The 16,266-nt window shown below is 40.8% G+C and overlaps 2 protein-coding genes across 21 annotated transcripts in view; one reads left to right on the forward strand and one right to left on the reverse strand.

Moving 5' to 3' along the window:
• The window catches only part of zfyve27.L (zinc finger FYVE domain containing 27 L homeolog), a 137,451-nt gene that overhangs the window by 95,564 nt on the left and 25,621 nt on the right, over positions 1-16,266 (forward strand). For 15 of the 18 annotated variants that reach the window (XM_041570583.1, XM_041570582.1, XM_041570567.1 and 12 more), the window contains 2 exons: positions 5,844-5,951; positions 16,134-16,231. The gene's annotated coding sequence lies outside the window, so the exon portion shown is untranslated. Of the gene's footprint in view, positions 1-5,843; positions 5,952-8,105; positions 8,276-16,133; positions 16,232-16,266 lie in introns of those variants that run through there. The other 3 variants (XM_041570573.1, XM_041570572.1, XM_041570568.1) reach the window with 3 other exon arrangements.
• Positions 9,351-14,287, reverse strand: LOC121396252. Of its 3 annotated transcripts, XR_005962909.1 has the most exons (10): positions 14,271-14,287; positions 13,584-13,625; positions 12,048-12,117; positions 11,896-11,935; positions 11,683-11,770; positions 11,534-11,587; positions 11,371-11,430; positions 10,999-11,069; positions 10,154-10,606; positions 9,351-9,586 (listed from the first exon to the last, which is right to left on the reverse strand). XR_005962909.1 is itself a non-coding variant. In XM_041571050.1 (8 exons), the coding sequence occupies exons 1-8, from the start codon at positions 13,614-13,616 to the stop codon at positions 10,420-10,422; spliced, it is 603 nt and encodes a 200-aa protein (XP_041426984.1). In that variant the 5' UTR covers positions 13,617-13,745; the 3' UTR covers positions 10,094-10,419. The 3 variants fall into 3 exon arrangements, 1 of the variants encoding a protein (XP_041426984.1); XR_005962908.1 differs by lacking the exon at positions 14,271-14,287 and having other exon boundaries at positions 13,584-13,745; XM_041571050.1 differs by lacking the exons at positions 9,351-9,586; positions 14,271-14,287 and having other exon boundaries at positions 10,094-10,606; positions 13,584-13,745.

Here is a 16,266-nt window from a genome sequence, read left to right on the forward strand (position 1 = left end):
ACAGATTCAAGGCTCACCCCTTAAAGTCAAGACACCTTTCCATAGGGTTCTCCAGTGTTGCTTGTGTTTGTAGATACGAGAAAAGCATGTAACAAATGTATTCAAAGAAAGTTATAGCCGATAACCACAATGAAGTATATACAGAACTAGATCTACATGAAATCTTTAGAACTCTTCATAGAACATTGGTAACTTGAAATTCGAAAGTCCATCAGGGTTGATTTAATCAAGGCTCCATGGTTTTTTTACCAGCAGTTAACATTGTTAAGCACAGGTAAAATATAGATGAACGATTTCATGATGTACAAATAATTTTAGTGTTACTAACTACAGGTGAGATGAATTACAGGCATTGTAAGGTCAGAGAATTAATTAATTCCAGAGTTGTGTTAGAAGCAGGCTCTGGAGCAAGGCTCTAACCATTCTACACCACACTACCCTAAGCAGAAAGGTTACTCAAAAAACTAGTTTGAAATGCATGTAGTCGTGGTATGAAATTGAAATTTGCCACAGCTGTATAAATGTGTCCCAGTTTTGCTGACCTATGTCGTGATAAATTTTCCTTTACCACTTATGAATTTCCTCAGAATAAAAAGAACAAGTTTAGATAAAAGGGAAAAATAATTGAACTTCAGAGATCCCTCTGGATTTCCCTCTATCGGTCTTTTATAAATCTGGTACTAAAGCCAGCTTTCCTGTTTATTAAGCAGTACTATACTACTACTAACTTTACTGCCAGTGAGACTCTTGACTAAGTAGAATAATATTCATGAAGTAAAACAATTTACATGTGGTTGCTGGTCCTTTGTCATGGTTTGATAAAATTGTCCTCTTGTTGGACGCACTTTGTGCCAGAACAATCAGTTTAGTAAATGGCCTTTATGAAATATATTATAACAAACTAATTTCCCTTGAAAACAAAGTAACTAAAGATACATAAAATCATCTCTGATTTCTTTGAATTTCCTATTAAAGCAAAGTCAAGCCCCAGCAATATAATAGCAGCATCCAACCTGTGATGCTCCTGCGTCCCAGCTAACTCCCTACATCTTATATTCACCAACATACTTAGATCGCTATATAACAAACGATACATTTTGCAGAAATGAAAGTAAAATACTATTGTCAAATTTGTAAATTACATAATTTGTAAGATTAAATACTGATTGTTCCACCTTTAACCTTGTCAAACAACACAACGCAGTACTTGTTCCCTAATCCATATTATCTAATGCAGATTCTGAGACTAACTACTTAAAAGGGATACTTGTCATGGGAAAAAAAATTTTTCAAAATGAAATCAGTTAATAGTGCTGCTTCCAGGAGAATCTGCACTGAACCTTTTCTCAAAGAGCAACCAGATATTTTTATATTCAGTTTTGAAATCTGACATGGGGCAAGAACATATTGTCAATTTCCCAGCTGCCCCAAGTCATGTGCTTGTGCTCTGATAACGCTTCAATCATCTTTACTGCTGTACTCTGCAAGTTGGAGTGATATACCCCTCCCTTTTCCGCCCCAGTAGCCAAACAAAAGAACAATGGGAAGGTAAACAGATAGCACGCTCCTAACACAAGATAACGAGCTGCTTGGTAGATCTAAAGAACGCACTCAATAGTATAAGACAACCATGTCTCACTGGAGACACATTCAGTTACATTGGAGAAGGAAAACAAGCAGCCTGCCAGAAGCATATTCTGTCCTAAAGTGCAGGCACAAGTCACATGACTGGAGGCAGCTGGGAGTAATTGACAAATCGTCTAGCCCCATGTAAGATTTCAAATTGAATAATAAAAAATCTGTTTGCTCTTTTGAGAAACTGGATTTCAGTGCAGAAGTCTGCTGGAGGCAGCACTATTAACTGATTCATTTTGAAAATCTCTCTTTTTTCCGCATGACAGTATCCTTTAAAGGTAGCAAAGCAGCAAGGATAGAAACAATTATTCTTCGCTCACTGGAAACTTTTTCTTTTTCATAGTAAGCAAAGGTGCTATTTTTTCTATAATGTGTCACTCTGGATGATAAATTATTTTCCCATACAGATATCTATGGATCAAATGAGCTGTCAGGATAAAATTTAATTCTAGCGGTATTCAGAAAAGATTGAACACAGAAATATTTTTCTCATGTACCAGTGCTCAGCTATGGAATTAAATTAAGACTTTTTTAGAACTCTAAGGGCAAAGGAGACAATTTAATACAATCAAATGATGCCATAGAAACAAGAAGGGGTTGTTACTAAACAGTGACAGTTTAAAGAAATGTCCAGTAATTTAGCACCATCAATTATTACTCATTTAAATAATTATGTTTTTTTCTATACATGTATGGGAACGCTGTTATCCAGAATGCTTGGGACCTAGGCTTTTCTGGATAAGGGGAATTTCCATAATTTGGATCTCCATACCTTAAGGTCTAACTAAATCATTTAAACATTCTAAATATAATCATTAAATATTCTATTAGCATTTCTTCCTAAAATTTCAGACCCTCAGCAGTCTGTCTTTCTACATGCAGTTTAGTGTCAGAGTTGGTTTTTTGAAACATATAAGCCTTATAACCATGCGCGTTAGGATCGTTTATGGAAAGGGGAGAATTTAAACAAAAAATATAAATGTGTTACTAAATAATTAATTTTCTATATCCGATATTAAGAAGAATCGGCTAAACGTGCTAACGCTATGGCTATGTACAAGTTTAAAATAGAATAAAATTAGAGGTTTGCTTGCAAGTACACAAAATAACAACCGATCAGAGAATTTTTATGTTTGTTGTGTTCTTTTTTTTTGATAGTTAGATGTGAGCGTAAGGCTAGTCAATAAGATAAATCAACTAGCGAACTTAATAGTTTTTAAGAATGCTAATACCAACCTAATATTAAACCCCAATTCTAGTCCCTAGAGAGGTCGCTCGAGACACCCATTGATACAAGGAATATAATTTCTAGCAAGGAAAGTAGATCAAATGTAGTAGTGATCTTCATCTCCTTCAGATAAGTCACTTTTGTAAATATATGTCAATTAAAATATTCAAAATGTTGTCTTCATTCAGGAGTTAGTAATAGCGTGTGTGACTTTGGATTCGCCTTTGTGCACCTACGACATATGTCTTAGAGCTTTCTTGTTTCATAAACAACCAACTTTGCACAAATATGCTATGTAGGAGAAGACAATTGGTCGCGGGGGGGCGTGTACAAGTATCTTAATGGAAATAAAAAATGATATAGAATTTTTCATTGATTATATTTAGAATGTTCTTTTTTCTATCAAGATGAGGCTTGGTCATTAGCATTACATGAAATAGGCTCCTTTTAAGTGGCAGTGAGCCCTAACAGTTGCTCATCACCCCTTGGATGTTGCTTGGCTGCGTGTGAAGTGGCCCCAGAGCAGGTGCTCTGATTTTTTAATTATTCCAGTGACTTGCTCGCAACTCTATTGGTGGGCAGTAAACCAGGTGGTCTGTTGCCTAGAAGAATGATAAAAGCACTCGCCACCACCTAATGGGGCTATCTTTATAAAGTTAAAGCTTCATAATCACAGTCCTTATTTTACACCCCGGAACTTTTCTGCTTGTGTTGTCTCCTGCAACTCTTTTTACATTTGAATATGCTACGGTCAACGGGTAAACGAAAAATAAGAGTATGGAGAGCCGCTTAGATTTTAATCGGGTTCATAGGAAGAATCCTTTAATGGATATTGAGAGACGGACTGGAATTTGCACAGATATATTACCAATCCGTGGGATCCGTGGTTATCTCCAGATGCTTCGTTGAACTAGTAGGTGTTGCGGATAAGGGCGATACTTTCACATATTTGAATTCCACCGATACCCACTTTAAGTTCTACCATAATAAAATCATTAAAGATTATATAGACCAAATAGGATTTGGATCTATAGCTTCCAAATAAGGATTCTTATTACATCATTGGCGTATGGGATTCAAAGTACTACAGGAACTGATTTTTTTATTACAAGAGAGAAGAGATGATAGTTTATTAGAGAATCTATCATCCTGTTTCATTTATAAGTTTATCTATCTGTCTATCTGTTATCTATCTAAAGAGGATTACTGATTCTCTAGTTTGTAGTAGGGATCGTCACGCGAAGTTCATTAATATTTTGGTTTCAGCCGAACCCCTGAATCCTTTGGCAGAAGGATTCAGCGAGAATGCGCAAATTAGGTAATTTCGGATATCGGATTTCCAGCCGTGGCAGCAAAGAAAATTTGGCCGAATCCGAATCCTGACCACGAATCCCGAACCTATTTCCTGGTCATACTTCGGGGGGTTGCACTCCCTGGTCTTGAAACAAACCAAACATTATAGAGGCCATGGGCCAATTTATACTAACAGACATCGAGTGAAGGATTCTAAGTAAAAAAACGTCGAATTTCAGAAGTGAATGTTTTTTTATGGAGCTCTGGGTCGTAATGTGACCTTATCGTATAATTGGGGCATACTTCGACCCTATACGACTCACGACTTCGTCTTCGCATTTTGTAACTGAATCTCTCAAATATTAAATAATAAGTCGTTCAACTATTGCGACCATTCGCATAATCGAAGTACTGTCCTCTTTAAAAGAAAAACTTCGACCCGCTCGTTCGCCTCTAAACCTACCGAACTCATGTTACCTATGGCGGACAGGTCCCCGTAGGCTTTCCCTAAATTTTTTTTTAATGCATCTAGGATTACAAATCTCTCGATTCGCGAAGGGATTTTTATCGTTCGAGTTGAAGGATAATCCTTTTCGACGTCATATTGTCGCACTATTGCGCTAATCCTTTGAACTTCGATTATTCGAACTCGAAGGATTTTAATTCCCCCATCGAGTCGAATATCGACGGGTTGCCCTGAAGAGGTATGCCCATGTCATTATGGGAGGTGTGGATTCACCCTAATATGGTGTTTCAAGAGAGTGGTGTCGGTCCGTAGTTGGTGGTTTGTGCACCGGATAATATTGCCCACTGTAATTGTAAGGATAATTAGAATGTCATCAGGGCTCTGCTAACCTTATAAGAAGGCTAAGATGGTTATAACAGGGAACTCTGAGAAAATCATCATGTATTTTACAGATAATGTACCCTCTGTAATGATTAAAGGATAATCGATGTCACGGAGGGGTATGTGACCATATAAGGCTTTTTTTAATTTTTATCATTTTCCCTTTTTCCCCCTTAAACTGTTGATTTCATATCGTGACTTTTGCCTTGAGTATTCTGATCACGCTATCGGATCAGTTCTTTTATTGATTTGCCTAATTCTATTTGATTTTTTTTATGATTTTATTGCAGTTTTTTCTTACATTGCTTTTTTGCAGTTTCCCAGTTTGGAGTAGAAATACATATTCACCCATTCTGGAGTCATCGTAATGTGTAGTTTACTAAATTATATGGTTTTCAGGGGTCACCCTAATTGTAGCTTTTATTCCACATAAAACTGCCAGTGTTTATACATGAGTGTAAGTGTAAGCCATCAAATAAGTATGCACAAGGTAGATTTTGTGTCTTTACATGCTATGTACTTCAATAAACCTATGTACATTGGGTATCAAACGGTTCAGTGGACCCCAGGCTTTCATATTAAGGGGTGTTTTATCTTGGTAACTAATAGTATGTGGTAGATAAGATGCTGCCAGTTAGAAGTTATGAGGTGATTTTTGTAAAAGTCACCAAAATCACAAATTTACGAAATGTTTGCAGCTTGGAGTAGAAAGACAAGCATACCCAATTTGGATTCAGGGGAATGTCTACTTTCTGAAAATTATATGGTTTTCTGGGGTGAACATTATTTTTTTCTATCTTTGCCCCTCAAATGAATGCTGCAAATGTGTTGATTTTGCAGTACCTGAAATCACAGACCAAAGCTGCAAAAAGACCCAAAGTCATGAAAAGACCTGAAGTTGAAGTCCTGAAGCCTCGAAATGACCCAAAGTAAGGAAAGGAGTCTAAGGTAAGTTCCACTAAACATAAATGAGTTTTGTTTTTTTAATTAATTAAACCCCTGTCCACAATGTATTATGTTAATACTATATAGGCCCCTGGCCACCAATGTTTTTTTTAAATATTCTATGGGGCCATGGCCACCAATGATTTTTTTTAACTTGTTGGGGTTCCTGACCACTAACTTTTAAACTTTTATGGGGGGCCCTGGCACCAATGTTTTTTTTTTATTAACTTATGGGGGGGCCTGACCGCCAATGATTTTTAAAAACTGTTATGTGGGACCGTAGCCAACAATGTTTTTGTTTTACCCACTAATGGCTTTTTATAAATTTTGTGTGGGAGGGATTTCGTTTTTAGCGCTGATATCTATGTGGCCTTTTTACTGTGGTGTAGGCTTGGGTGGATCTGGGGTGGGCCTTGGGGGCTGGACTGGGGTTCTATAACCATATAAAGGCACAAGGTTGCAGGCTGAGTTATACAGGGGACTATCACTGATTGATTATAAGGGATAATGATATGGATTAAGGATGCTAGATGTCACTGACGGGCTCTGTGACCATATAAAGGCACAAGGCTGCAGACTTATATAGGGAACTCTGCTTATTACTTGTATTATAAAGGATAATGTATCCCCACTGTAGATGATAAGGATATTAGAAGTCATTGAGGAGTTTTGTTACCATAAAAAGACAGAACGCTGCAGGTTCAGTTATACAGGGAACTCTGAGTATCACTCATGTATAATAAGGGATAATATACCCCCACTGTAGATGATAAGGATATTAGTAGTAGGGCCCCTTGCCACAATTGTTTTTAGCTCTTTATGCCCCAGGCCACCAATGTTTTTAATTTTAAGGGCCCCAGGCCACCAATATTTTTAACTCTTAGGGCCGCTTGCCAGCAATGTTTTAAACTCATTGTGCCCCTTGCCACCAATGTTTTTAACTCTTAGGGCCCCTTTACCACCAATGTTTTTTATCCTTAGGGCCCCTTGCCACCAATGTTTTTAACTCTTAGGGCCACTTGCCACCAATGTTTTTTAATTCTTAGGGCCCCTTGCCACCAATGTTTTTAATTCTTAGGGCCCCCGTGCCACCAATGTTTCTAACTCTTAGGGCTTATGGTGCTTTGCCACCAATATTTTTAACTCTTAGGGCCTCTTTACCACCAATGTTTTTTATCCTTAGGGCCCCTTGCCACCAATGTTTTTAACTCTTAGGGCCACTTGCCACCAATGTTTTTAACTCTTAGGGCCCCCTGCCACCAATGTTTTTAATTCTTAGGTCCCCTTGCCACCAATGTTTTTTAATTCTTAGGGCCCCTTGCCACCAATGTTTTTAATTCTTAGGGCCCCCGTGCCACCAATGTTTCTAACTCTTAGGGCTTATGGTGCTTTGCCACCAATATTTTTACCTCTTAGGGCCCCAGGCCACCAATGTTTCAACTCTTAGGGCCCCTTGCCACCAATGTTTTTAACTCTTAGGGCCCCTTGCCACCAATGTTTTTAACTCCTAGGGCTCCTTGTCACCAATGTTTTTAACTCTTATGGTGCCTTGCCACCAATATTTTTACCTCTTAGGGCCCCAGGCCACCAATGTTTTTAACTCTTGGGGCCCCAGGTCACCAATGTTTTTACCTTTTAGGACCCCAGGTGACCAATGTTTTCAACTTTTACGACCCCAGGCCACCAATGTTTTTAACGCTTAGGGCCCTAAGCCACCAATGTTTTTTAACATTTAAGATTTAAAGAAGGGGAAGGTCATTTCATGAGTATATTCTCTCCTGACAGTAGCACATATTTCCAGGGGGCAACACATTTGTCATTGCCTTTATTAGGACCGGCTAGTGTTTGACCAAAGGATTTAACCTACTGCCTCATATTTACACATCAGAAATGCAGAAAAGTTCTACTAATACATTTGATTTAGGTTGAGTTAGGTAACTGCTTAAAGAGTCGACCTTGACCAAAAGTTACTGTTCCAGGTTCATGTCCATGTGAACTTTGGTACTGAGTGGGGGGGGGTCATGGGTCCAGTGGCAGGGTTGGCCCAACTTGCACCTACCTTCCTTATTACCCCTCAAAGCTCTTGCTCGCCTAGCAAACAATGGAGTGTGTCATTGTGGGGGCAAGAAGAAATATAATAATCCTCCATCGCTTTAGCAGGAATCCCCCACCCAAAAAGGATGTCTCGTAACCTGGAGAGAGTGGTAACCAAAAAACAAACAGTGCAAAGAATTCACGCGGAATTTCACCTGACGAACGGGGAACGCCCTCCGAAACGTTGTTTGATGCAATAAACACACCAGGGGTAGGACCCCGGTTTAAATCGCTCCGTGTGCCAGCCTCTTGCTTCTTCAAACCAAAAAACAAATGCAGCATAGGTGTTCCCCAATATCAAGCACCTTCATATACTAAATGTCTGGTATAGGATAAATAGGCTGGTGGGAAGTGGATGGAATTCCAATGTTAAGAAAGGGGCAACGGACTTGAAGGGAAATGCTTACATTGTGGCCTATGGAGTAAAGCAATTTTGTAGTTCCTTCCAATCATTGGCGATCAATGTGTGTCCTTAGTAGAACGAGGCACAGGAGCCCCTTCCCTCAATATTCACCATAGAGATTAAAGAAAAACGCTGAGACATATTTATGGGGAAACCTGGCAGGGAGCACAGGATTTATTAAAATGAATAGCTAATTTATATTTGGGCATCCCTAACGACCAATGATCCAGAGGAAGGAGAAAAACCCTAGAGTACTATGAGGACCAATCTGCACTGAAGGTAAAAATGCCTTCCTGACTCCTAGAAACGGCAGTCGGTTTTACACCCTGGATCATGCTAAGCACCCCCTCCTATACACACCCCTTCAACCTCTCTCTCCTATACATAACCATCCCTACTGTAGATATCCCCCCATCATTACTCCTACCCTCCCTCCTGTACATAACTCCGACCCTTCCTCCTGTACATAACCCCTCACTCTCCCTCCTGTACATAATCCCTCACCCCACTCCTGTACATAATCCCTCACCCCACTCCTGTACATAACTCCCACACTCCCTCCTGTATATAACTCCCACCCTTCCTCCTGTACATAATCCCTCACTCTCCCTCCTGTACATAATCCCTCACCCCACTCCTGTACATAACCCCTCACTCTCCCTCCTGTACATAATCCCTCACCCCACTCCTGTACATAATCCCTCACCCCACTCCTGTACATAACTCCCACACTCCCTCCTGTATATAACTCCCACCCTTCCTCCTGTACATAACCCCTCACTCTCCCTCCTGTACATAATCCCTCACCCCACTCCTGTACATAATCCCTCACCCCACTCCTGTACATAACTCCCACACTCCCTCCTGTATATAACTCCCACCCTTCCTCCTGTACATAACCCCTCACTCTCCCTCCTGTACATAATCCCTCACCCCACTCCTGTACATAACCCCTCACTCTCCCTCCTGTACATAACCCCTCACCCACTCTTGTATACAACTCCCACACTCCCTTCTGTACATAACCCACAAACACACAGACAGACAGACACACAGACATACGCCCTTGGGAGAGGTAAACCGGAAGGATTTAGGCCATGGTGTTGGGTCGGCAGCAGCAGTTGAGTCTTTGGGTGGAATGCTGAAAAGAAAAGATTTAGAAAGTGTTGACATAAGAATAAAGACAAATACTTGTTTCATTATGATATTAAAGGCTCGGTCTTGCTTTAAGAACGCACTATTCATTGGGCCTGTGGGGACTGTTTGGGTCTCTCTACACATGGAATGCCTTGGCCTATTATGAATCTCAGTCTGAGCCTGCGCCATTTATTCTTTTATATGCTTTGATCACCTGGTGCCAGTCTATTACCCAGTAGCAACCCATTTCCAAAGGTGGATATCTAAGGCAGATGTCCAGCAGCCCTATAAGCATTACCTACCTCCCCTGTTATTGGCCTGCTATAGAATCAACACTTTATCTGCAGACTTCGATCTCTGTCAGCAACCTCTTACAACCTAAAGGCAGCCAAACATCGGTCTATGGGGTGCCCTCAAAGTAATCAGCCTGCGGGCTCAACAGACGGTGTATGATTTCCTTTTATTGTTCTGATTGAAAATGCTCAGAACTGCAGGAAGTAAAGTGGAGCTGCACTGGACAACATGAGGCATCTCTAGATAATGGGTAATTGTCAGTAAATTGATACATTACCCATACTCTCCGGAGCCTCTTCATGATGGCCTTCCTAAGCTGTTTTCGCAGGGTTGGCCTCTCCACCACCGGAGGATCTTTGATGATCTCTTCCACCTCAGGAGCTTCTTCTTCTCCATCCGCTCCCTCTTCTTTCTCCTCCGCTACAGGAGTTTTCTCTTTGTTTTCTTCAGGAGGTCCTACCTGTTCTTCTTCCCCTGCAGGAGACTGCGCCTCCGTCTTCTTCTCCTCCACTGCAGGGGCTTGATGTTCTTCTGCAGAACCTCCTACTTCCGCTCCGTCTTCTTTCTCCTCCTCTTCACGAAGTTGCTTATCTTCAGCGGGAGCGCTTTCCTCTTTTTCTTTATTGGAGCTTCCTCTTCTTCTTCTCCAGGAGCGGCTTCCTCTTCTGCTGCTGCTGCAGGGGCTCCATCATCCTCCTCCTCTTCTTCAGCTGCAGGACTTTGTTTCTTACTAGGTTTGAAGGGAAGAAAATGTAAAAAAAAAAAAAAAGGGTCATTATTGTAATTTGTTTCCAAAGTATTGCAACTACAATTCTGATCACTGGAGGATTAAAATAGCCAGATAGCCTTGTACCTAAGAAATAACATTATGCCTGCTACACACCTGTCCCTACTGTAACACATTGGGCAGTTACTGAGCTGAGTAAGTTCCATGCTAGACTTCACCCAGTGATACATGCTGAAATACATGCTATGTTTGTAGGGACCTAAAAAAGTTCAACAAGTTTCTGTGCTATTTACTATTAGTATGGCCAAAGCACCCAGAGGTACGAGAAAACATCTATTTTTTGAACGTTATGTGCCAGTAAGTGTAATTGAAAGTGTTAATTGCAAAATACATACCGAGCAGCTTCCTGTAGCTTCTGCTCTCTCACAAACTCGTTGTGCAGCTGGTTAAGGTGTTGGTTGATGGTCTGTGAGCACATGGGAGGCACAAGGATAGGAGCAAAGGGGAAAGAAAGGAGACAGTTAGGATTATGCCTGTAGATGTGCTGCTAATAGTACCTTTATATGCTGAGGGCAGTGAGGGTGTGGGATTCCCTGCCGGCAGCTGATGATGTGATATTGTTCAGCCTTTTCTCATCATAGGGAGAAAAAACCCCAAATCACCCCGTGTGCAGTTGTCCTGATTGCAATGGACCAATCAAAGTTCAGTATCTAGTTGTTAAAACACCCAAGAAAAGCATCAGGGACAGTGATCCCAGGTGAACTTACATTCTCCAGCCGCAGATACTCAAGTTGCTGCCTCCGGTTTTGGACTCGAGTTGGATGATCCTGTGGAAGAAGAGAGTCAATGTTAAGCGCTTCTTTGTACCAATTATTATAGAGACACACAGTGAATAATAACCTCTCCCATAATAATACTAGTGACACTTACAGGAGGCAGCTTGGCAGACTTCCTGAGGGCGGCATATTCCCTCTTGATCACTTCCTGAAACATAAAGAAAGAAGCAGTGTGAGATAAGAGCTGGCAATCTAATATTATTTGTTCCCTATTTACCTAAACATCAATTCTGCATTACATACCAGTGAGTTGAGCATTTTCCAGTACAGGATAATGTTCTCCTTGGCCCTCATCCTCGGGTCCACTTCGCACGTAAGAAGGAAGTGCTTTCTGAAAAAGAAAGATATCACTGAATGTTAATTAAACATTTTCCAGCCTTATTGCCCTTGCAGTTACCCCTGGGGCAATAGCAAATGATTCCCAACATGTAACAAGTCCATTTATGGTTTACTTACAGGACGATGTTCTCGCTGTATTCGACCCGGTAGTGATGTTCTGCAGGAAAAACACATTTCTGTTAAATACTGAGCTATATGGGGAAAGGAATTCACATATGATAAAACAAATGGCACAACCTTAGGAACTGATAAATTATATAGGATTTTACCGTAATAAGAGGCGAGGGCCTCAAAGTCCGTATGTTCCCCCCTGAAGTCCTTCAGGACGGAGTACAGCGTCTGTAAGTGAAAAGAAAGAGCATTAGGGACAGAATACTAAATGGCTCTAAATGCTGCTCACAGTCAGCCTGGCTCTGAGGAGAAAAGAGACAGAAAAGGGTTTGGGTTTTTATGGGGCAAGCATGCCAGTAATAAGGGCATTTTATTCTGAAAATTAAATAAACGTAGTGATTGGATTCCCTGGATGTCAGTTCTACATGCACAGAGGCAAAAGGTTTGGCAGCTCCGACATATATATAATATATTTTTTTTATTTATTTATTTTTTTTTCCATACAGCTGGAGCACTCTTGTAAATAGGCAATTGCCCAGGTGCAGGTTATAGTAAATTATACATAGAACAACGAAAAATCGCACACACAGGACTTATAAGGTGCAAAAAATAAAAAAAAGATTTATTGCAACGCTTCGGCTCCTGTACTCGAGCCTTCTTCAGGTGGCCTGAAGAAGGCTCGAGTACAGGAGCCGAAACGTTGCAATAAACCTTTTTTATTTTTTGCACCTTATGGGGCAAATTCACTAAGGCGCGAAGCGCCGAACGCTAGCGTTAATTCGCTAGCGTTTGGCATTTTCGCTACTGCGCAAATTCACTAACGAACGCTGCCGTAGTTTCGCTAGTGTTACTTCGCAACCTTACGCCAGGCGAATTTTCGCTAGCGACGAAACTACGCAAATTCACTAACTTGCGCAGTGTACTGAACGCTACCTTTTACGCTAGACTTCCTTCGCCACCTCAGACCTGGCGAAGCGCAATAGAGTAGATAGGGCTTGTTTAAAAAAAAAAATTTTTTTCTAAGTCCCAAAAAACGCTGGCATGTTTTCTACATGATGGGTGATAGGCTGAAAAAGAAAGGCTCCCCTTCCTCCCCCCTACATTTCCTGACTCATGGCAACTTACCTAGACAGTGGGCACATGTGTAGGGCAAAATAAATTTTTTATTTGCTGATTTGAAGGTTTTCTAGGCATTTGTAGTGCAGATACGTATTCCTCCATTGAAAGTTGAATTTCGCGCCGTATGCAAATTAGCCTTCGCTAGCGTAACTTCGCTTTATATAGCGAATCAACGCTAGCGCAACTTCGCAACCTTACGCTACCCCTGTGCGCAACTTCGGATTTTAGTGAATTTGCGGAGCCCTGGCGAAACTTCGCCTGGCGAAGTGCGGCAAAGTTGCGCCTGGCGCAACTTCGCATCTTAATGAATTTGCCCCTATAAATCCTGTGTGTGCGGTTTTTCGTTGTTATATCTATATATCTATATATATATATATATCTATATATATCTATATCTATATCTATATATATATATATATATATATATATATATATATATATATATATATATATATATATATATATATATATAAAAGAAGCAGTGCAGACAGACAGTTTAAGTAGAACTTATATAGAAGAGAGAAAGGGAAACACCAGTTCAGATGAGAGAGGATTGTTTTACACTGAGGCATTACCAGAAGAGATGGATTTCTCTGCACCTTGTCCATCGTTGAAACCTACAGGGACAAATAGACATAATCAGCCAAAGTGAAGGCAAGAGTTGTTTCCCTTTAAATGAACTTTTAGTATGATGCAGATAGTGATATTCTAAGACAATTTTCACTTGGTTTTTCTTTTTTTATTATTTGTGGGTTTTGAGTTATTGAGCTTTTTCTTCAGCAGCTCTCCAGTTTGCAATTTCAGCCATGTGGTTGCTATGGTCCAAATGACTCTAGCAACCATGTTCTTTGAAGAAAAGTAGCAATAACAATAAATGTGTAGCATTACAGACCATTTGTTTTTTGATGGGGTCAGTGACCCATTGAAAGCGGGAAAGAGTCAGAAAAATATCGAAAACATTTAATGAAGACAAGTGAAAAATTTGCTTAGAAGTAGCCATCCTGTAACATACTAAAATATACATTAAAGGTGAACCACCCATTTATGTATTTCCTTATCTATATTCTCCCATTTGTATGAAACAGTGTTCCAGTAAATGATTAAAGCCCATTATTAATGCTGCTGATGAATTGGCTTCTTATAAATACCATATACAGTAGCCGTATGGGCTCATATGCACAAAGCCGACCCCCCGAGTGAATTTACGACAGACTCTCTGAAGAAGAAATCATGTGCTGAATCAGTTGAATTTGCAAGATTACCTCTTAAAGAAGATTCTCCGATGGGGGGAAAAAAATAGGGGGCGGCACAAGGCCGGGGCACCCCAAGGGGGGTCTCCCTAAGGAACCCCTGGCTCTCTCTTTCACTGTTCAGATAAAGATGTAATTATATGAACAATGGAGAAGCCAAAAAAAAACTCCCAGGTGTTAATGGGCAGGTGTGAATCACCGAAGTCGCGGTCCAAAAATGCAGGAAAGGCACTGTAGCAATCTGTATAGAAAAGAGAATATAAAGGCAAGTTAAGGAATTTAGCGCTTAATATTTCCTATTTAATACAGAGGAAAGCAGAAATGTATTTTCCCCTAAACTTTGAGCTTTGTATCAGTTCCAGCAGGTACTGAGCCTCAGTCTCTAGAATGCTGGAAGTTTCCTCACACAGTCAATTAGCAGAGAGCCCTAAATAACTGCCAAAGTCTGTGTCTCCCAACCAGCACTAACATTAAAGGCTTCTCCCAAGCACATTTTAGGGGAAAAATCTCCAAATTCACTAAAATCAGGGAGAGGAGCAACATCTGCTAGTCTGAGGGGCGTCACCCAACCTTTTCCCCTCTTGTTTTTACTATAGTAAAGGTTATTTGGCAAAATATCTCTCAGAGGGAATATACACTTAACCAACGGACTAAACCAACTGTCAAACCCTAGGTGTAAAGTCTCCTCTCTTCTATGGGACCTGCTGTATGTCCCCCACTCATCACCCCCAACTGTCCCCATGGCACGTGCCTCTGCTTCCCACCCCTAGTTCCTTATGGTGTGCTGCAGGGTCCCCAAAAGTTTCCTTCTGAAGATAATGTGAATATTTGCTGGCAGCCCTGCATAATGCCAAATGCACAAAAAGTCTGTGTCTCCCAACCAGCACTAAGATTAAAGGCATCTCCCAAGCACATTTTAGGGGAAAAATATCCAAATTCACTAAAATCAGGGAGAGGCACACCACCTGCTAGTCTGTGGGGGACATTGCCCAAATTCCCTCCTCTTTTTCCATTAAAATAAAGGTTTTTTGGCAAAAAATCTCCCAGAGGGAAAGTACTCTTACCTCTCACCACAGGGCCAACCAACGGACTGAACCAACTGTCACACTTCCAGGGGGAAGTCACCTCTGTCCCCTGCTCTTAAAGGGGAAGTGTCCCCTGTTGATGAGTGAGGTTTATATGGCATTTATTTCTAATTAGATGTGCAGCACATACACAGACTATTAAGTACACAGAGCATTGCTTTGTATGTGTGGCCTATTGAGTCAGTGCAATTACTGCGCTGCCATATCTGTTGGGTCCATTCATTCATCAGCCATGGTTTTGGGGGGTCCTTTGCTTATAGGGGGCACCTTAGCCTAAATAGTGGGTAGAGATGGTGGATCTCATTGTTCTTGGTATTTATTGCTTATTGAGCATTTTGTGATTATTTGGAATATGTCCAGCCAATCTTGCTCAGGGATTGAGGTTTGTCTGTTTCCCAAGATTTAGTATAGTGAGGTAAGTTGGGGTGCTTATGTTCCAGCATGACCTTGTACGTTAGAGAGAGTCCGTGTCGGTGTATTTATAGAGCTGTATGTTTCAAAGCTGGTTAGTGGTCTACACACAGTGGGGCTCATTTATCAACACTGGGCAAATTTGCCCATGGGCAGTTACCTATAGCAACCAATCAGCGATTAGCTTTTAAAAGCCATCTGCAAGTAGAACAATGAATGCAGCAATCTGATTGGTTGCCATGGGTTACTGGCCATGGGCAAATGTGCCCAGTGTTGATAAATGACCCCCAATATTTCCTATTGATATAGACGTCATGTAATGTTTCAGCTGTCTGTACCTCCACTTGTCCCCAACTCACCGCTTTTCTTTGTTTTTTAGGAGCATGGGGATCTGGTCTTTTTCCATGCCTAGAAGGTGCCTCGATTGAAGATTCTGGAGCCCAAAAGCAGTTTCGTATCCCTTATGTTCAATCCCAGGTAAGTAGTCAGTGTCAGCCATATACTTAAAGGGG

The sequence above is a fragment of the Xenopus laevis genome, chromosome 7S, assembly GCF_017654675.1.
Source record: "Xenopus laevis strain J_2021 chromosome 7S, Xenopus_laevis_v10.1, whole genome shotgun sequence".
Classification (NCBI taxonomy): domain Eukaryota; kingdom Metazoa; phylum Chordata; class Amphibia; order Anura; family Pipidae; genus Xenopus; species Xenopus laevis.